The sequence below is a fragment of the Nyctereutes procyonoides genome, unplaced genomic scaffold (genome assembly GCF_905146905.1).
Source record: "Nyctereutes procyonoides isolate TBG_1078 unplaced genomic scaffold, NYPRO_anot_genome, whole genome shotgun sequence".
Classification (NCBI taxonomy): Eukaryota; Metazoa; Chordata; class Mammalia; order Carnivora; family Canidae; genus Nyctereutes; species Nyctereutes procyonoides.
Window position 1 is genome coordinate 51,201,649 of NW_026575044.1, and position 22,379 is coordinate 51,224,027.

At 34.8% G+C, this 22,379-nt stretch overlaps 1 protein-coding gene across 2 annotated transcripts in view; it reads right to left on the bottom strand.

The window, feature by feature from the left end:
• Window positions 1-687: 687 nt before the first annotated feature.
• PTPN2 (protein tyrosine phosphatase non-receptor type 2) overlaps window positions 688-22,379 on the bottom strand; it is an 86,071-nt gene continuing 64,379 nt past the window's right edge. Inside the window, exons 6-10 of one of the 2 annotated variants that reach the window (XM_055324231.1) lie at window positions 21,754-21,963; window positions 19,779-19,931; window positions 13,648-13,829; window positions 8,424-8,525; window positions 688-1,056 (exon numbers count right to left, since the gene is read on the bottom strand). In XM_055324231.1, the coding sequence (XP_055180206.1) occupies window positions 1,035-1,056; window positions 8,424-8,525; window positions 13,648-13,829; window positions 19,779-19,931; window positions 21,754-21,963 (669 nt within the window). In that variant the 3' untranslated portion in view covers window positions 688-1,034. The other variant, XM_055324230.1, reaches the window with a different exon arrangement.

A 22,379-nucleotide genomic window follows, 5' to 3' on the forward strand; every position in this document is an offset into this window, starting at 1 on the left:
AATGCTGGAAAACAAGGCAAAAGGAACATAAGGTGAGTCATTACATTTTTAAAAGATGAAACAGATATATTCAATGAATGGTATTATCAAACTTTCACATTTGGCAAAATGAAAACAATTATGAGTTTGTTAGACTGTTAAGGTGATGCTCATGTGACAGAGGCTTGAGTGTCTTGTCTAGACAACAAGAATATATCACCAGTAACCTGACAACTGACTGGATATTTAGCCCAGACTCAACACTTGGTTGGGAAATTAGATGGTAAAGAAGCCAAAGCTTCACTCAGGAAGAACTCTGGTCTCTTTATAATAGAAAATGAGGAAAGCACAACATCCAACACAGAATAACACAGTGATTTTAAAAACCGCATTGAACTGCTGTACTCACTTGAAAATAATTTAATACCATTATTATTAATGGATAATATCTATCCATAAATACTTTTCTAAGTAACAAAAGGAATACTCTTTTTTTTCTAACTTTCTTTTGTGCTTTCACCTAACCTATTTTGATAGGAAGACTATTTGATAAGTAACTAAAAAAGATCTCAAAAAGCAAGTGACCAGCATTTTGAACCAATTTCAATTTAAATGTCAATTTAAGTTATAAAAAAGTGAGAGTAAACCATTAAGGAAACATTATCTGAAGCAGAGCTGACCTAAGATAATGCACACAAACCAACATAGTCTATTTAATAAAAATATTTAATGCTGCCAAAAAGTATAAAAATACAGTAGGAATGGCAGTACAATACAAAGTAGTCTCTCCTAATTTATTTCTTTTACATCTTTCTACATTTCATACATGTATTAAAAAACTTAACAATACATCAAATTAGAGGGTTCTGCCAAGTCTTCTGCTGGTGATGCTCTTCGTTCCCTGGATGTAAAGTTTACTTTGTAAACAGACAAATGTGAGGCAATCTACAGGTTTATCAAGCCTCACTTTAGTTTCCGGAGTGGGCTTCAGGTCTTGCTTTGCACATCAATGGTTCAAAATTTATAGCTGCAGAATATTCTCAAGTCATGAATATTTAGGTGTCTGTCAATCTTGGCCTAAAACATAAAATAAGAAGTCATCTATTCAATTCATATTTACCAAACACACAGACATACACAGATACACACAAACATAAAAGGACTAACAGTGAAATAAAAAGTCAACTAAAAAACATTCCAACATGTCACATTCATCCACACTAAGTGCTTCACTGTTATCCTGGTAAATCTGCTTACATACTCAATTTTCAAACAGAATTGGTGGTGTGAGGTAGACTCATGTTAAAGCACCATAACTTACATGACTTTTTAAAGAATTACCAACTCTGAATTTCTCAGGTCATCCTGTATTAAGAAATGACCTCCATGTGAGATACTGACAGATGGAAAGGTTTTCAAAAAATGTAGCCACAACAGTTTCACAAGATTTTATGGCATGTGCTAGACTTACCAATACTTTGGAATTCAATGCAAAAGTCTAATCCAATTTGAACCTCCACTGTATCATACTGTTAAAAATACTATGAATGTAATGTCTTAACATAAAATTGGCTTAAATCTTTAAATCAGACTGTTAGCAGCATGCTTCTTTTGGTCCTGAAGGATAATACTAATGATTATAGTAATACAGAACCAAAGTGACATGATTTAAGTTAAAGTATTAAAAAAAACAGAGACATAAAATAATTGAGACTTACTGTATTTTAATATTGAAAAGTAAAGATGAAAGAGAACTTAAGCAACAGATGAAATAACTATTTTAAGTGCAGTTTTTGATGGTATTTCACAATATTTGCAAATAACTGAACTTTTGAGGTAAATGATATTTCTGTTCTTCTCCTGACTTCCCTCACCATAACATCAACAAAAAAACCCCAAATGTAAATACCTGTCATTGTGTCTCCACATATATAAATAGGAATATAAACCATGCCCACACATACCCCCCAGTCAAAAACCCCTCAAAATACTGCAAACTGGGCTTCTTCCTGACTATTGACTCTTCCTACTAAAGAATAATACCAAGCACCTGGTGGTGTTCTGAACAGTCCTTTTCTTTTATTGTCCAACATTGACACAGAAATGTCAAGGTATCAAGAAAACCTTCTAAGGAGATGTCTGTAAGTCACGAAACCTACTACAGGTGCTTACTGCATGGTTCTAATGAACCCTGCACCACATTGGATGGAAGTAAGGAAAGGGACCTCTTACTGACTCTGCTGCAAAATACGTATTTATTTCCCACACATTCAGAAAACCTGCTCATCAAAGTAACTCCATTCAATCAATCAAGGTGAATGAAATAATCGTCTGGTTTAGAGAATATTCTGACGTTTCAGTATTTCTTTGGTTCAGTGGCAGTGCAGACTGTTTTCACAATTTTTTTTTTTGGAGGTAAAGTTTGACTTGGTTGACTTAAAAAAAAAAAGCACTACTTTGAATTTTAATAAGTTAAAGTAGCAGTTTAATTCTTTCTGTTTAAATATTTGAATATTCCATAAAAAATAGAGCCCACATGTCATAATGGAAGCAGCATGTGGTTTGGAGTTACTGGAATTCTACAGACGGGAGTGTGAATTTCAGCTCTCATGTAATAGCCGTGCAATCATGGGCAAGTTACTTATTCTCTGACCTGGTTTTCTTACTTTAAAACAGGGTGATGCATCTAGATGAGGTATGAAGCAGATTCAATTTAGATTATGCAGGTCAGCTGACTGGCAGCACTGCAAGTGTCCAACATGCACTGTTGTTTTCCCTAGCACGGTGACAGAGATTCACCTATGAAGGATAAACTATTGTTTGTAATAACTAAAAAAAATTAAGTGTTTTTTAAAATTCACTTTTTTCTTTGTAAATATTATTCTGAAGGATAAGAAATAAGGTAAAATCACTGGGAGTATTAACTTTTATAAAATGTATCTATTTGCAAAACTGAAGACAAATGGGCTTTATTTTAGGAAAAAAATATGTTCAATTGAATCATTTTTTTGCTGATTTGTTCAATAAGTCAAAAGTAAACTGGGTTCAAAGAAATTAAGTGGAATAATTAACCATGCTTGCTTCCTTCTTTGGAGAAAGCAGCCTGCACATACTGCCCACTGCCCTTATTCTGGAACTGGGCCAGGTTTACAAACAGAGAATGATCCTCCCAAGCTGGCTCCATATCCGAAGTAATAGAAAGTCAAACTGCATCCAAAGTATTCTTTGCCACCAGATATTCACACTTTTTTTTTTTTTTTTTACTGAAAAGAATCAAAAACCTTCTGTAAGGTGAGCAAAAGCATTACCTTACAGACAAAACAAACTTATCTAGTTTCCCTCTCCCGAATTCACCAAACTCAAAATAACTTCAATGATTTTATGGTAGTAATTTGAAATACCAACACCTTCGTCTCTATAAAATCTGTCAAATTAGAGCAACAATAAAGAATGGATGTTCTTTCAAAAATGGTCTCCATAAAGAAAATCCCCATGCAATTCTCCTTATAATTTCCCAAAATACACTATGTAATGAAAAACCAGACAGTACTGGACTCCATAAGTATATTGTCACTATATCCTACAATTTCTTTATTCTGCTGTACATTATAAATCCAAAATAGAAAGAGTTCAAAAATTGAACTTTTCATTCTCCCAGCAGACTTCAGAGATGGCCAGAGCTCTTTAAAACTTTTTCATTGTCAGGGGTTGTTACTGATGAAGACAAAGCCTTTCAAACCAAGTTCAAGCTTCTTGTCTGATACACTGCTTCCACTTAGCAATGCTCTGTGACAGAATAAAGGACAGTGAGGAAAACACTCTCCCCAAAGAAGTTTCCAGAAATCAGTAGCCAAAGGAGATAACCATTTCTCTGAGGAGTGTTGAGGAAAAGCACCTGTGCAGAACTGGGTGTTCTTGGAGAAATCTGAATGTGGTAAATATTCAGAAAATTCCTGTTGCTAAGGAAAAAATGAGATGGCCAAACTCTACCATTCTCCTAGGAGTCTGTTCTTTCAAACACTACCCAAGAAAGTGAGTAACTTAAAATTCCTAAATTAAAAGCTTACATTGTCAGATCTGGATGAACAACAGAATAGCTATATTATGGTGAATACATGAAATATAGCCTAAAGTGTGCAGTATCTGGACTGGGGATTCCTGCCCAGGCAGAGGAGGTTTTGTGTAGCTTAAACAACCCGAGTTTCTTCCCATGAAGGCATGTCATCACTTATATGTAACATATCTAATGGAACAAGAGAGCTGCAAGTTCTAAAATACTCATTCACTCTCATAGGAGCTGTTGGTGATACTGTCCTATAAATACTGCTTTGAAAATAAGTATAAGAAAAAATCAAATCCAAACAAATGAACTAGGGAAAAAGACCTAAGAAACAGGTCAATTTTGGAATAAATCATCCAGGGAAATTAACTCAGGAGAACTTAGTTTTGTCCTGTGGAAGAGTATTACTTTCAAAATTTTATTTGTAAGCTTTTGTGCCTCTATCCTCTAAATAAGGCCAAATTAAAGATTTCTTAAAGTGAGAGAAACTTCATTATCTGCTGACACAGAAATGAGAACACAGAAACACCTTAGTTTCAGACCAGGATCACTGCACCAAGGTCTGACCTCAGCTCCCCGCACTACTGGGGTGCAGCAGACTAGAGATTCACACCCTTGCTCCTTCCTTACTCCCTAAGCCCGCAACAAATCCATGTGGACTGACTGTTGGACAAAAAAAATCAATCGATGTTTAGAGAAGGAGTGATTACTAGACTTCTGCCTAAACACAGAAGACATGGATGATATACCTAATGGCACCAGGCTTATAGTAGATTACATTAAAATAAAACCTCTGTAAGTTTTGTGTCTCAAAGTAAAAATCAAGGCAGACTAGATTTTAAACTCTGTACAATAACCAGGCAGGCACTTTGGGGATGTAGGTACTCGATGAAGTAGAGTATACAAAGGTTAATGACAGTGTTTCTAATACAATCAGGTTCTGGCCTGTGTCTATTTACATAGAATCTAGTCAGATGTATTTTTCTAAAAGGGAAATGACTTGCAAAAGCTAAGTTTGTCTTTGAGAATAACCTACTTCTAAAATATACTACATATAGGAGACTTTTCAACAATAGCAGCATAAAAGAATATAGAACTGTCAAGTCTCAGGCTGATTATGGGTGAATAATAACAACACCTACCTCAAAAGCTTGTTGTAAGGATTAAATGGGATAATCTATTAAAGTGCTTATTAGCACAGTGCCTGGCACATAGTAAATGATCAATAAATGATTACAACCACCATTCTCAATTGACACTGAGAGCAAAGAAGAACTTGCTATAAAAAGTTACATATCATAAACTACTTTTCAAACCAATACATATTTGTTGATTCATACCATCAATTCTAGTTTATTTGAAACGAAGGGGACAAGCACAAATACACATAAAATTAAGAGTTACAGTTCCTTCTTGTGACATACCTGTTAAGCAGAGCTATTAAAAAAAAAGTCAATATTTCATTTCCTTTCTCTTTTTGTTCATTTTTTGGTAGAAATATTAATACACAGTCAGTATTAATTTGAAGATAGAATAGGAAAAGGACAGAGCATATATTATAAAGTATTCCCTAAACATGAGGAATGATCTTTATATTGTTCTAAAGTTCTTTATACACTTTAAGACACTACATTTTTCTTAATCATCTAAGAATTCAAGAAAAGGTATTATTTTTATTTTATATATGGATAAACTGAAAAATGAAGAATTATATTTTTACGTGTTCTATATATGTGAGCATAGATTAAAACTGCTAAGAGGCCAGCATAGAATACCTAGCTAAACCTGGAGACAGATACATAACCAGCTGGTATATCGAGAGAAGATGGCATTAAGTCAGACTGCTGTCAGTTTATCAGTAGAGGCATATGAACACGAATGTACTATATATTAATGCAAATATCCTTTCTTAGAAATAATGAAGCCTCTGGTTTTCTAAAAACCTTATTTTCTTCCTTGTTCAAAAAATAACACTACCTCATTAAAATCAAACTATACAACTGACTTTAAAAGTCTGTTATATTGAAAAAAAAAGTCTGTTATATTTAGAAAATATTAGGAAGACTTAAGGATGCACAAATTTTGTAAAATGTAAAATCTATCGTGGATTGCTAACTTTGTCCTCTGGCTGCTACCTGAGAAGGCAGGAGCCCTGTGTCTTTCCCACTTAATAAAGGGTCAAGATGATAGCCCCAAGCACTACAGCACATTTTTAAATAATTAATACATGGACCCCAAAAATATTATTACTGGTATAAACTTAACACACTATCCTTCAGGATCTGCTTGAAAGGAGGAAAGATGAATAACCCTTGCAGAAGTTCATCAACAAATGTTTACTTCACTGAGTATCATGTTAAGATATATGACAACATACACCAGTCAGAGAACAGAAAGAAGACAAACAGCAAAGCTAAAATCCTGAATCCAGTGAAGCACACTTACCCTGCAAAGGGGCAATGTGCATCATTAACAGCCTTTGTTTCCTGTAAGAAGTCTCTGCCTTTTTGTTTAAGGCAAGGCTATCTTCAGTTGGAAATTTAGTATGATTTATCCGTATTTGACTTACAGAGTAATATACTGTATTTTACAAATATAAACCAAGGCAAATTAGGAAAATTAGAAAGGTTTTAAACCAATAATGACGGGTCCTGGTACCTGAACACAGGTTTAGTGCAGATAGACATTTAAAAAAAAAAAAAAAAGTCCCTCTTACCTCCTCTCCATTTAAAGGTTACAGGACACAGTAATACTGAATTAGGACACAGGCACAAGTTATGTAAATCTGATTTAATATGTAGTACCACCTACATCCTGCTTTCAGATTTCAGCATAATTCAACACATTCAAGAAGGCTACTCAAATCAATTCAAAATACCTATCTATACAAATAGTTTTCAAACTGTTTTAAAAATTATAACTGTTCCCTTAAAATAATTACACCTCATACAGAGATTGTACGTAATGTAGAAAATAGGAAAAATAGAGATGGTCTGGTTGAAAGTACAGGCTGGTAGCTTGGAATCCTTCCAACCACCTCTCGGAGACCCCTCAGAAATCCAATGAGCATGGCTTGAAAACCACTGAAATAATGTGATTTTATTATATTAGCAATTAAATCTATAACAACTATTTAAAGTTTAAATTAAGTTAAACACTGAATGGAATGTTGGGATCTGAAGAAGGCTAGCACTCAAATGAGCAGTTAAGTTCATCAAACAATATGCTTTAAAAATACCCATTAAGAAGTTAAAGGGACAAGGTCAGGTTTGTACATCATCATACTATTTATTGAATAGAAAGAACTTGAAAAAAAATTTACTTCAAAACTTCAGTCTAGTAAACTGAAATGATGTATAATAAAATGCTGCTCCTTATTTTTATTTTCTAAGTCATGATTTACCCTAATTATAAATTAGGGTAATTACATAGACATTTTCATGAAAATTAAACAGTATTCATCACGGGCTTTACAGAAACCACTTTCTTTACAAAGTCTCAACCAAATGTTACCTGACTATGCCAGTAAGGAGTTTTCCTTCAAAGAAATTTTTAGGGAAATTTTTGTTTCTTTATTTTTCTTTTTAAAATTGGGAAAACTGTAAAACATAAAAGAAATGCAAATATACAATAAAAACTGCTTAGAGCTAGTTTTAACTGCTCATATCAAATTTCTCTTTAGGAAAATGTATTCAGTACAATTGAATCAACACACAATTTATTTTTTATGTTAACAGATTTTTCAAATTGAGCTTTTAAAAAGTACATTTAACTACAAAAGATTAAATACTTATAAAATATATTTACCCTGAAATGGTTAAGAATATAAAATGTTGATGCTCATGTCAACAGTACATTATACATTACACGCATTATTTAAAGGTCATTTTCTTTCCAGTAATAATGTAGATAAAACCACAATATTTATTGCTTGTATCAAGTGCAGGTTAAAATCCAGAGAGCCTCCAAAAACAAATCCTTGTGATAAAGGATTTCTCAATCTGATCAGGAAATATTACACTTAACATGTATGAATACAGTTGCAAAATGTACCAGTTTTCAATAAGTATTCAAGTCTTTATTTCAGATAGCCGTTTACAGTTAGGGGACAGCGCCCTGAGATGTTGGGCTGGGGTCTGAATATATCATTTATCTGGTTGGTGTCTATTCTACTGCACTGTTTCTGGGGTGCAAGGAGTCTGCTGAGAGACAAACCCTTGGGACTAATGCAACACTGTCACCTACTAGTGCAGTGGCTTGCTAGGCAGAATTGTTTATTTATAGGACATTCTGCTGAAACAATAGTGTCCAGCCAACAAAAGCGCCCACCAAAATGAATGACACAAACCCCATCTTAGTGAGAATAGGTTGCCAATATAACCACCTTTTCCTTTTTCGTTCAGTCTCATTTAGCCTCTGTTTCATCTGCTGCACCTTCTGAGCTGTGTTAGCTTTTCTGTCCTCTCGAATACGTTTCCGTAGAACGCTAGGAAAAAATAAAAACAAAAGGATGTTCATGGCAGGATTTAATTACTCTAATACAGAGCACCAAAGCCCAAATACCTGCCCCCTAAACCCCGTATTTTTAAACTCATTAAAACACTGGAATAAAAAAAGAGGGAAAGTTTCAATATTCCAAGTGGTCTAGAGATGTACTCTGATATCTCATCAACAATTTCTGGTACAATATTCAACTAATAAATACTTTTTGGAAGACCTGAAAATAAGCATAGTGCTTTCTTCGTTGAAATGGGAGCTGGTGGCTGTCAGCTTTTTTTCTTGCTAACCAGCTGGAAGAGGTGGGGGATAAGAGTCCCTGGCATCTAAGGCCCTTTAATGTTTACACGTGATTTGTCAAAGGTCACTGGTAAAAGCTATTTAATACTTTGTAAAGATTCTATCATGGGATGCCTATTGCTGTTTGTCCACACATATTTCTGGCTTCCATTTTCCTATTCACATCCACAGAACGTTTGTTCCAACGGAAGCTCTCAGGCTCCCAAGACACATGGTCCTAGAACACTGTAAAAAATGACCAATGACTAACATGTAAATTATTATTTCTTCACTTTAAAAAACTTCCTCAAAATCTATCTCTTCTTTTCACTTATTGCCTATAATATAGCAAAAACCTAACCTTTGCCTCTGAATTAAGTATTATCACCACAGTAATTTTTTCTACAGTATGGTTTCTCTGGTTCTGTAGCTTGATTAAAAATCTTGAATGCCTTTTCAGTGTACTACATTAAGAGCCAACTTTTTTCCCCGCCAAAATGCTTAACCTGAATCTAATAATGAGAAACAATCAGAGGAATCCAGATTGTGGAGTGTTTTATTTATTTTTATTTTTATTTTTATTTTTTTTGTGGAGTGTTTTAAAAGGCAACTGGTATAGCAGTTGCAAAAATGTCAAGGTCAAAGCAAGGAAAAAGAGAAAGTGGTAAACAATTTCAATTTAACAGAGACTAAGGAATCAAACCAACCAAATACAATGCATGATCCTTGACTATATCTTGGATTATTTCTTTAAAGAGCTAAAGAAATTTTGGGATCATGAAAATATTCTGAAATTAGATTATGATGATGGCTTCACAACTTCGTAAATACACTAAATCTACTAAAGTATATGCTTTGAATGAGTGAACCTTATTTTTAATTTGTTTTTATCAGTTTGCCAATATATAGTATAACACCCAGTGCTCATTCCATCAAGCGAAATGAGTGAACTTTATATTTCAAAGTTACTTTTTAATAAAGCTATAGGGTAGATTTTTTAGACAACTAGAGAAATGTGAATAACGACTATATATTAGGTAATTTTATCAATGTTCAAATTCTCTGGACTACTGGAACCCTCAAACACTGCTGGTGGGAATGTACAAGGATGCAGATGCTACATAAAATGGGTAGGTCCTCAAAATGTGAAATCTAAGGTTACCTTATGACCCCGCAACTGCACTCCTAGGTATATTCCCAAGAGAACTGGAAAACACCTGTGCACACAAACACTAGCCAGTATTCACCGGCCTTGCACAACTTTGTTCCTGCTCAAGTGTTTTGTTTTGTTTTGTTTTGCTGTTCTCCAAATTTGTTCCCTTCTAAACTAGAAATCTTCTCCTCTCTCTAGTCCTCTCATTTCAATTCTGTTCTTGAATTTCTCCCTCAGAGCCCCTCTATTCTTATCTTACAGCATTTAACTTATAGTAAATTACTTATGTTGCTAATTTGGGATCCTATTTTACCCCCTAAATATGTTTGCAACTCAGGGACTCTATTTTGCCTGTCTCTGTGTACCCTATGATTTCTAATGTCTTCTTCATTTTACCTATCATATAACCAGGTATCTTTGGCTGTCTGAACTTTGAATATTTGCTATGATGGCTTGCAAAAATTGTTACTCAGAATTCACTCTCTGAATTTAAAATTCACATGTACAAATACCGTGTATATCTATCAGTGAAAAAAATTTAAGTTGTATTTAAGTGAAAGCAAAGCATATATAAAATATGTAAAAAGAATACAGAGTCCCATCCAAGGGGCCAGACTTCCATGGGTCCCTGTATTTGTTTCTGTCAGGAGCCTGAGGCCACCAAACAACCAGGTTCCAATTTAGGTGGATTCTTGAATAGATTTCATTTAAAATTTTCATTGTGGGGATCCCTGGGTGGCTCAGCAGTTTAGCGCCTGCCTTTGGCCTGGGGCGTGATCCTGGAGTCCTGGGATTGAGTCCCATGTTGGGCTCCGTGCATGGAGCTTGCTTCTCCCTCTGCCTGTGGCTCTGCCTCTCTCTCTCTCTCTGGGTGTCTCTCATGAATAAATAAATAAAATCTTAAAAAAATTTTTTTTCATTGCAGTACAGAGGATAATTACAATTTTTATTCAGTGTTGATATTTACCATATAAACCCAATAGGAGTTCATGGAGTGTCACATGATTTATGTAATTAGTGCTTCAAATAAACAGCAGTTTAAGAGGATTTTTTTTTTTTTATGATAGTCATACAGAGAGAAAGAGAGAGGCAGAGACATAGGCAGAGGGAGAAGCAGGCTCCACGCACCGGGAGCCCGACGTGGGATTCGATCCCGGGTCTCCAGGATCACGCCCTGGGCCAAAGGCAGGCGCCAAACCGCTGCGCCACCCAGGGATCCCAAGAGGATTTTTAAAAGAGGATTTTTATGATATTTAGAGAAATTGGTTATGGTTTTGGTTGGGCTAAGAACACAATTTTTCCCATTTAAAATTATTAAAGGAATAGAGATTCTTGTTTTCAAAAAATGTACTATACATATGTTTTCAGGAATGGAATTAAAGTACCAAGAGATGGCATCACTTAGTTTTAAGACTGCAATTTCAGAGAAATAAAAACCACTCTCCATTTGTGATACAATAAAATCTTTATACCTAGTTTGGCCTCAGGAAATTATGTCCACGTGATAAACTGCCCAAGTCTTCCTACACGGTTATGTAATCAAAACCCACAAATTGGCAGGAAAGGACTCCTGTGGACCCTTGCCTACAGAAGACCATGTAGAATTCTTCATTGTGGCACACATAGCAGGCTGTGTGTTAGCTATGAAAGCCCATACAGCTTTCAACAGGCATACTTCACACTATGCAAACACATAGGAGAAGGATCCAAATAACCTGACTTCTCATTTATCTGAATGGTTCTTCACTCAGTGATCTGGGCTTATGGGTTGCACTATAATTGAGAACATCAGCTTTTAAGCTTTGATGCTAAACCTTAACAGCAAGAAATACCCTACCATCACAACAAAGTAACTGTACACCAAGACATATTTATACACATACACAATATTTATGTTAATATGTAGAATTTATATATTATGTATACATAAAAATGTTAAAATACCTAGTTATTATCTATGATACTGATTTATTCTCTAACTTAAACTCTAATTTCTATTTTATTTTATCCTATTATTTTAAAAATGCTTTTCTTATGACTCATTAAATTGGTTTCAAGATGGTGGAAATGTGACCTTCAATAGGAAAAAACTGCCTTAAAAAAAAAAAAAGGAAAAAACTGTCTTGAAGGATATTTAATAATGAAAACGAAAGAAAATGAAGTATTGAGTTCTACTCTCTTGAAACTGAAATTCTTTCAGTAAGATTTTGATTTTATTAGCCTCCCTAATACAAAACTATAGATTAGTATTAAAGTTTATTAAGGCTCAACAATACAATTTTTCACAGCAATCTTTATGCTTTTACTTTTCTACAACCTTGCTCCTTCAACTAGCTTTCTCTACTCAAAATCCTTACTTTCCTTCTGGGATTCTGTCTCTGCTTTCAAGCATGATGTGGTCTCCTCTCTCCTGTGGGTGGGGGGCAACAAACAGCATATACACACACCACCCCCTCACCCCTAATAAAACCACCTCTTCAATCACTCTGTAATTCCTGAGTGGTTTTCCTGAGCTACTATGGAACTTGAACAATGCATGATGTACCTTGTTGGGGTCTGTGTCCTTAAAAATTAAAACTCGACAACTAAGGACACTGACTCAATCATCAAGCCTGTTTTCCATTTAATTTTGCACATGGTACTAGCCAAAACAACATTAGGAACATGAGGATCTTATTACTGAAAAAGATAAGGTAACTTAAAACATTTCTTGATTTAAAACTATTATATTTATGATGAAGGAAGGAATAGCATCTTAATGCTTTAGCTTATAGTCTAAAACCATTAGAACCATAAATAAGGAATAATACGGCTAAGTCATAATGAACTCTTCAGTAGAATACTTAACAACACATATATCTGTATTTATTGCAATGTTACCTTTCATAAGATTTCAGGTAATTTTTAAATTGGGGAAATAAGTGAAGCTACTATAATCTACAGGAGACCTCAACAAATTTCATGGTACCTCAGCATTGCAATGTAACAAATAGGACTAAAACATAAAATGTGCCACAATAAAAAGCATATTTGACAAAAAGAAGAGAGAAAACATCTCTAAGAGGCACTGAAGAGGGGAAGTGAACACACTCATTCACTCACACCTTAGGATACCAGTTTCCTAATGGGTGGGAGATTACTAGAGCCTTAGAAATGTAAACATTTTAATTCAAAAACTTAAATCGTTTACACATTCATATGGATTCAAAACTCTTGAAAAGTGTAAAAGGGCATTTTGGGTAATTTTTTTAAAAGACTTCTCCCCTTTCAATAATGGAATGAAGTTTAAATATTCATTTAAATATTTTATAATTTCATTAAAGGCACATTATCAATTACATTACAACTACAGTATGAACACTAATACTTGTACCACTTATTTTCTGTATCCTATTATACATTTTAGCATTTAACTGTATTAATTTAAGCACTCAAATTAGAATTGAGTTAAACCACTTTCCAACTGGTTTCTGTCTGTAAGTACCGGCTTCTTTAATAGGGCTGAAAGCTCTTTGAGATCGATGATGTCATCATATACTACTTAAATACCCTTAGGTAATAAATAAATGAATAGCTACATTAATTCAATAAACAAAGGGCCTAGATTAGTTCATATCCACTAACCTTATTGAAAGAAAAATGTTTCATCTTTTCAAGCATGTTATTACCATAAGCTTACCTCTCACTGTTCTCCTCCGTCGTATCCTGTATTTTAGAGGATAGTCCTGTATATCTGTCACCTGTCAGTTTTTCTTCTTCCAGGCCTATCCTATTCCCATTGTATTTTTCAGTCATTATTTTGGTTGGCGAATGATCAAAAGCAGGACATATGTCTTCCTTAGAAAGTTCTTTCCACCGTTTCTAGGTAGGGAAGAGAAGTGAAAAACCAATACAAACACTAAAATTTTACTTTTCTTTAAATAAAAAGGATGTATCAATTGAGATGTTATCTATTTTAAGCTTTATTATTAAAAAATAATAAAGCATTTAATATTTATGTACATGGCTATATGCAGTTGAATATAATAGTCTTAATGAAAGTAAGTAGACTTTAACCTATTTGAGACAAACTATACTAGGACCTCATCAAAATATTCATGATAAGTGAGATTTTAGCTAGAGCCAGATTCTGCTGGATTCCTAATCCACAGGTATGTTAACACTGGAAACAGTGACTAAGATGGCACTTGAATGTGATCTGGCATCTCCTTATTCCCTGCCAGTAGAACAACAGTGAGGAACAGAGAAACAACAGTAAGATTTCCAGGCAGTTCTTTCTGATGCCAGAGGACCTTAATTTTGTTTTTTCCTATCAGGTATGCTAGCAGCTCCAGGTAGCCCACCACCAGGTTAGAAAAAAACTCCGCTTGCATGTCTAGACTTCAAGAGGTGGGGTTCAGCCCAAGATGAAGAGAAATTCCATTTCCTTCATCTATTAAACAGGCCGTCATCACTTACCTTGGAAGCCTGCAGTGATTAATGACATAACATGCCTAGCACCATGTCCAGCAAATGTTAGATTCCTTTGCTCTCACTGCCACCATCCCTAGGAAGAGTGGAAGTGGTGCAAAGTATATCTCAGCCCCTGGAAGATGAGGGGCAGTGACAAAGTGCTAGCCAGAGTGGGAGATGGCAGGTATAACTTCACCATGGGGGGACCTCTGGTTCCTCGAGTCCTTCAAGGGCTGGGAATACAACCACCCATCTCCCTGCCAATAGTTAAGAGTAGGAAAGATGGCAGTGAGAGCCAATGGTTTGATTATCTAGGACTCTGACACTGGTGCAAAATGATCTGGTATGGACAGGGATGGCCCTCTTTGAAGATCTTATCACAGAAGCAAGGAGTCTAGAATCTTATGAATAAGAGACTCTATAAACTTATTGCCTGAGGACTTTAATTATTTCGAACACAGATGGAACATTGCAATTTATACTTGTCTGGAACTTAATGAAACACTCTTTCCCTGGAGTTGCTTTGGTACAAAATGGCATTGTTAAAAACAGCACTTGTATATTTAGTTTGTAGGGGAAAAAAATCTTTGGAAAATTTCATTGATACACTGATAAGTTAGTTCCTATCTTATTTCATTATCCTACAACAAAGAAATTTTAAAAAGAAAAAGGCATTTACCACACTCCACCTTTCCCATATATAGCTATTTTATTAAGATGCATAATTAACATATCTCTTTTATAGTAGCTGATTTACAAAAAGAGAATGTAAAATTCTGTAATTTGCTACATTTGGAGGACAGCGAGTAGGTCAGTTTGGTAGAAGATGAAGAACGTGTAGAGCTTGACTCTGAGAGATGAGGCCAGAAAGGAAGTAGACCTCAAGGAAAAGAATGGCTCTGAACTTAATTTAAACAATGGGATGGAACCCACGTCTCCTGAGCAAGGACCTAAGAGGATACAAACCATATCCAGAAGAATATTTTACCAATACCTGAGAGACTGCTATAATGGAACTAAGAGTAGGTATTTTCACTTTAGATGATTATGTCAGTTTTCTTTCTTCTCGTTTTACATTTTTGTTACTCAGTCTAGATTTGTATATTGAAGATGCACATGCAGAAATTTCTCAAACATTTACTATACCCACACTGACCTAATGCTTCAACTGCACCAGCTCTTAATCCTCAGAAGAATCTCAGGAGGTAGGTGCTACTACCCTTATTATTATCATCCCCTTTCTACAGATGAGATGGGTTAACAGCATAGAAGTAACTTGCCCATGCCACGCAGCTAATTAACAGATGGGCCAAAACTTTAATGTTATAATTCTTCATGATTATCTGTATCTCTGAAAATTTCATCAATTTCATATACCAGATAAAGATCCCCCCCCCCAAAAAAATGAAAACTGCCTCCAAAATTTAGGCTGTTCAATTTTTTAAAATTTCGATTCTTCACTGGGACCTAGTTATAACAACTTGGCCTTAGAGTTGGACAAAACTCAACAATGTCAATAAACAGGACAATGACAAAAGTCAAGTTTCACTGGACTACTTCCCAGAATATGCAACAAATTCAGAATCTCTCAACAAGAAAAGGACTCAGCACAAGGGAATGGGGATAGAGAATAGGAGGTATTTAATGGTGGTGAATTAAAAAAAAAAAAAAAAAAGCACTGTCATTTTGCCACATCTCTGGCCAGCAAACTCACTCAACTTTGCCTTCTCTGTAACCTACAAGCAGCAAGCTGACAATCCAGAGTCACCTGTCTTGGCTTGTCACTGCTGACTTGGGAAGTCAAGGAATCAATACTGCACTCAGCTACAACTTCATTCAAGCTCTCATCTTGAGCCCTGGAGTACAGCTTTCTGGACTGAGAGTTTCTTATCTTCCTAAACCTATACTCATGTTGAACCACACTCCCACATGTCACATGCTGCTATGAGCAATGCTCTCTGCATACCACCTGCAACCCCACTCATTTCTCACTGAAGAAAGTCCCTCAAAGAAGCAGTTAAAGTCCTGTCATTAAACTTGAAACACACTGTAATTACTTTATTAGTTGTTTCAAATTACCAGTTAGAGGTCTTACAACATCAACTCTGAATTATCAATCTAGATATGTTACTCTGTGAGGTTGTCTGTCATCATGGATACTGGGAGTGTGCTAATAAGTGATAATACCAGTAATTACAAGGTCTTTTTATGCCCAACCTTGTGCCAAGGAAAATGTAAGGTAAATGATATATTTTTAGAGACAACAAGAAATTACCTCTATTTATCTAGGTATTTACAAAAGTAAACACATGCTGTGTGATTTTAAACACATGTATTTACTAATTTCAGAAACCATCACTTTAGATGTGAATATTAACAGCTCTCTTTTATCTCAACAGGTTCTAGATCACTTTATGTCTACATATGTCAGAAATCTTCACAGAAAAATTAACATAAAACCGGATCCAATGAAAATACCACTCACATAATATAAATCTAAATTAAGGCTGATGGTGAAGACAGATGCCCCTTTAGTTTTTCCCTTTAGGAAAAAGTACAAGAAACAAAGAAATATGGCTCAGGTGCTGTTGAACAGTTTTCTGAAGATACAGAGGTTCAGGAAACATCACCCTCCCACACTCCTGGCCACAGGGCTCACACCAGAAAGAAGCTCCTTTCTTTCTTCTTACAAATATTAACTTTTCCCAAAATTCAGAGGTAAAGAGGAAGAGGTAGACATATGGAGAGAAAGAGTCTTTTTATAAATTGGCTATCTTATCTTTACATGTCAAAGAAACATTTTTATGGGTCACAGTTATATTCATGCAATTTAAGGTTTCTACATTAACTTTAGACCTTATGATTTAGAATTTCAGAGAACTTTACTTCTCTTAGACTTTTATTCTAAGCTAAGGTTCTAGAACAGTACTGCCCAATGAAATATAATGGTAGCCACACATAAAATTTTCAAATGTCTAGTAGTTGTGTTTTTTTTTAAAGATGAATTGTAACAATGTTTTATTTAATTCAATATAAAAATATTCATTTGAACATATAATATTTTAAAAATTGAGATATTTTATACTACTTCTCCCTATATTAATCTTCAAAATCTGGTGTGTTTTATACTTTAAGCAGATCTCGATTCAGATTTGCCATATTTCACGTACTCAATAACACATGTGGCTAATGGCTATAGTATTGGATAGCAAAGTTCCAGGCAGAGAAAAAGATCTATGTAAAATAAACAAATCCATATACATTTACTCATTAATATACATATACTCATTAAATTATCCTTATAATAAAAAATATTACAGCCCCACATAAATTACAGGAGGCTTAAGACTATTTCTGTGGAAATCGACCCCTCCAAATGGGTAACAGATTTTTCTGATCCTGAGTACTGAAAAATAGAGACCTTTCCAACGTCCTACCTGATGAAAGGGCAGAGAATGCCTTGGGTTTACAAGGAGTGCTGGATAAAGCTACAGAGACTCTGATGGCTATAACTGTACCAGATAAATTGAAACAGAAAGAACTTTCCCAAGCCACAAACTACACCATCATAATAATAAAGACCACCATAAAACTCATCTCTGTAGACCCTCAAAGTGAGTAAGTATATATTCTGAAACTAAGGAAACTTGAAAAAATTTTAAAGTGGCAGAAGGAATACTATCCAAAGGACAGTATACTTTCCCTATAATTTGTCTGTAAGAACATCCAGGAAATAAGCAACAAACAACCAAGGAACCTACAAATGTGTGAAAAAGGTTTGGTGTACCCATTTAACTCTTTTTCAACTTGATTTAAACTGGAGAGAAGTTCACAGAGATTAGAGAGAGAGAGAGAGAGAGAGAGAGAGAGAGAGATTATCCTAAACTTATACATTTGAGATAACTTTTACTTCTGAATCACATTGTTCACTGCCAAGCAAACCCAGGGTTCCCAAGGTCTAACTTCTGAAGAAGGATCTCATGTTTTGTGGGCCTAATCTACATGCTGAGTATTTTATGGACTGATGAAATATTTTTCTTCATTAAAGAGTATTCTTATTGCTATTTAAAGATATGAAAAAAAACCTTTTAAATGAAACTTTTTAAATTTCAATTCTAGCTAGTCAACATACAGTGTTATGTTAGTTTCAGGGGTACAATAATTCAGCTCTTCCATACATCATCCAGGGCTCATCACAAGTGCCCATCACCTATTTAAGACATCCCCCCACCCACTTCCTCTCTGGTAACCATCACATTGTTCTCTATAGTTAAGAGTCCATTTCTTGGTTTGCCTCTCTCTTATTTTTTTTCCCCTTTGCTTATTTGTTTTGTTTCTTAAATTCCATATGTGAGTGAAATCCTATGGTATTTGTCTTTCAGACTGACTTACTTCGCTTCGCATTATACTTTCTAGCTCCATTCATGTTGTTGCAAATGGCAAGATTTTAACAAAACTTTAAAGCTTTACTGATAATAGTTTGTCTTGAATAGTTACAATACTAATGATCAGAACAAAAGTTATCTGAGAAACAGAACTGCTTAAGATTATTTTCATGTCTTTGAAATCTACACATTTAACTTATATTTAATTCCATTATCATTATCATAAAATGGTTTGAGTTAAAGAAGGCTTATTTAGAATACTATTTCACCTAGTAATTATAGAAATTAAAGAGGCAGTTATGTGTTCATAAGAGAAATACAGACATTAGATCTACTATGAGCAATACTATGTGACCAGATCAAACAAGAAATGGGGGTCTGTTACTTCTGTTTCCATTCTGTATCTTATATTAGTACATAACACAGATTTCTGATCATCAGTCTTTGAACTTAGTTTTTGCAAATGTGGAATAAAAGTATCTTCAAGAGAGTATCGCCACCAAACACAGACAGAGAACTTTCTCTTTCTCTGGAATTTCATTATGTTGGTTGTAAGTACTGGAGTTGCTCACTGTTAAAAGAATTAATAAGAATCTATTACGTAAACTGAGTATTCTATAATTTTATGTAGAATTCCTTTTTAATGTGCCAAAATTACCAAAATGATCTGGTTTATTTTAATGATTAAATGCTTAAACCCTCCTTACATGAAAATTTCACTTTCTTTAATGAAATCTTGTTCCCACTAGGGCTTTTGAGTAAAAGGCATCTAAGATTTACCATGATGCTGAAACACACATGAGGAAGTGAACTTAAACTTTGCAATTTTAAGATGGCCAGCTGGGTTTTTCACATTAATTTAAATTTGCTTTTTTGAACAAAGGGAGAAAACAAGTGCTTAAATGGAGTGCAGTTATTTGATGTTAATCCTATATAATACACAGGTATTATTTATTTCCCTAAAAAAGTTTACCTGTATATTTGAATCTCCCTTTATAAATTTTGCTCCTTCTATTATAGTCATATATGAAAATCTGAGTTGATCTGGTGTCTGAATAAGTCCCATTCGATATTTTCTCATATTCAGTAATAGTTGTTTAATGTTAATATCATCTCCTTTTTCCATCTGTAAGAAAGGTAAAAATTATTCAAGCCTTTTGTTGTAGAGTCCAAGAAAGAGAAACAATACAGAACAGCTAGCTGCAAAGCATTTTGCAATGTGCAGTTTGCCCCTCCCCAAGAACATGAAGTTACCACAGTAGCTGTAACTCTTTCTGTACAAAACAGTTACCTCAATCCACCAACTTCCCCACATCTCAACTGTCTGAGCAGTATATGGAGGCCTTTAGCTGATACACAACTGATTCCAAACCAATCATGGTAATCTTATTTACTTTGGCCAGTGTTTGTCTTAAGGAAGTAATTATGACCCGTTCTAGCTTAATGTAAAGATAAATCCATGGAGATTAGTGTTTTTTTTGTTTTTTTTTTTTTTAAAGTCTTGGCAGAAGTCAAACCTTTTTGCCCAGTGCCCTTTCTGCCTTCATGTCTGTATCCAGCAGCCATCTAAAGATGGTGGACAAGATAGTAAGATCCCAGATCCACAATGATACCGTTAAGTCACTGCATCAGCCCTAGACTATCAATCTGGTATTATAACTAACATAACCCTCACCCCAACTGAAAAAGAAAAAAGTGGAAGTTATGTCTGGCAGGAAAGAGGCACAAATACACAATTCAGTTTTTAATAGTCATTCACCATTAAGTGAACAGAGTTTTCTTTAAATGTGTTGAAGTTCACTTTAATGTAACTATCAGTTTTAAGATTTTATTTATTTACTTAAGAGAGAATGTGAGGGGGGGTGCAGAGGGAGTGGGAGAGAATCTCAAGCAGTCTCCCCACTGAACACAGAGCCCGACCTGGATCTTGAACTTATGATCCCAAGATCATGACCTGAGTCAAAACCAAGAGTCAGACACCTACCTGACTGAAACACCCAGGTGCTCCAACCCAGTTTTCTTTTAAACATCTTTTAAAAAAATATATATTATTTTTAAATTAAATATGCTCTATGCCTGACATGGGGCTTCAACTCATGACTCCAGGATCAAGAGCTGCACATTCTACCAACTAAGCCATCCAGGTGCCCCATAACAATACTGTTTTTGATTTAAGCATATTACATATAGGCAGAATTGTAAAGTAATACATTCTGTAAAGAATACAGTATGATATGTAATCATACAATACAGTTGTAAAGTAATACAATACAGTTGTAAGGGAATACAGACTCAACCATTCCTATACTCTAGAGATGCCCTAAGTCCCAAGTAAGGAAAAACAGACCTTTTCTTCTAAAAGAAAAGGCACAGGCCTGTATCAAGGTGGAGCTGGGAATAGGTTGGTGGAGAAAGAATCCGGCCATCAGGGGCACAGATTGGAATCTCAAGGAAATAACAATACTAAGATTTTTTGAGTGCTTAGAAAACATTAGGGTCTCTTCTTAGTGTTCTAACGTACTAATTCACTTAATTCTCACAACGACCCTATGGGGAAAATAGTATCATTATCCTTAGCTTGTAAATAAGGGAACTAAGGGCAAGAGAAATAAAGTGTTTGAGCTGGAAGGAATTCAATATTATATATCAATTTATATTTGAAAAACAAGGAAGAAGGGAAATCTATTATTCTTTAATATAAAGCTACCAGGAGAAAAAGGTTTCTCAGAGATCTCTAAGAATCCTCTCAGACAGAGCCCCACCGCTTCACAAATAAGAGGCAGTTATAAAGGGTATATAAGTAAATTTTGTTTAGGTTTTCTAAAGAAGGCAGAAGTTTAAGTTTAAAAATCACAGTTCTGGGATACTGACATTAGAGCTACTTCTGCTGATAAAAAATAAAATAAAAAATTAAACAAGACTAAAATTAGATCATAAGAAGCACTTACCAGAACAAGACAGGTATCTACTAGAGAAAAGGTGCCTGACCGCCCAATGCCTGCACTACAGTGGATCACTGCAGGCCCATGCTCAGGATTCAAGGAACCAGACTCTCTCACTTTAAATAAGAAATTGAGAAATGAAGCTGGTGATTCAGGGACTCCAAAATCTGGCCAGGTAGTATAATGAAAGTGAGATATTGTTCTGGTTTCACCACTCTAAAAAGTGAAAATCAAGGGAAAAGTTAGTTTCTAATTTAAAAAAAAAAAACAAAAAACAAAAAACAAAAAAACTACCTCAAAGAGAATATGTATTTTATGTAATACTTTTAATCCTTATGGACTTTGTGCCATAAAGTTTGTTTTGATAATCACTTACACAAGTTTGGAGTTCTTCAGAAGAATTTGGAATTTATTAATAATAGCTAACATTTCTAAAACATTATTTTGCAGGCATGTTCTAAGCTTATGTATTAACTCAATCCATACACCAACCCTAATAAAACTCATTCTCCAGATGAGATAACAAAGGCCAATGGTCAAATAATTTACCCAAGGTGACACATTTAAGAAAATGGCAAAGCCAGAATTTGAAGCAGCAGTCTGGGTTCTTAGCCACTGACCTATATAGATTG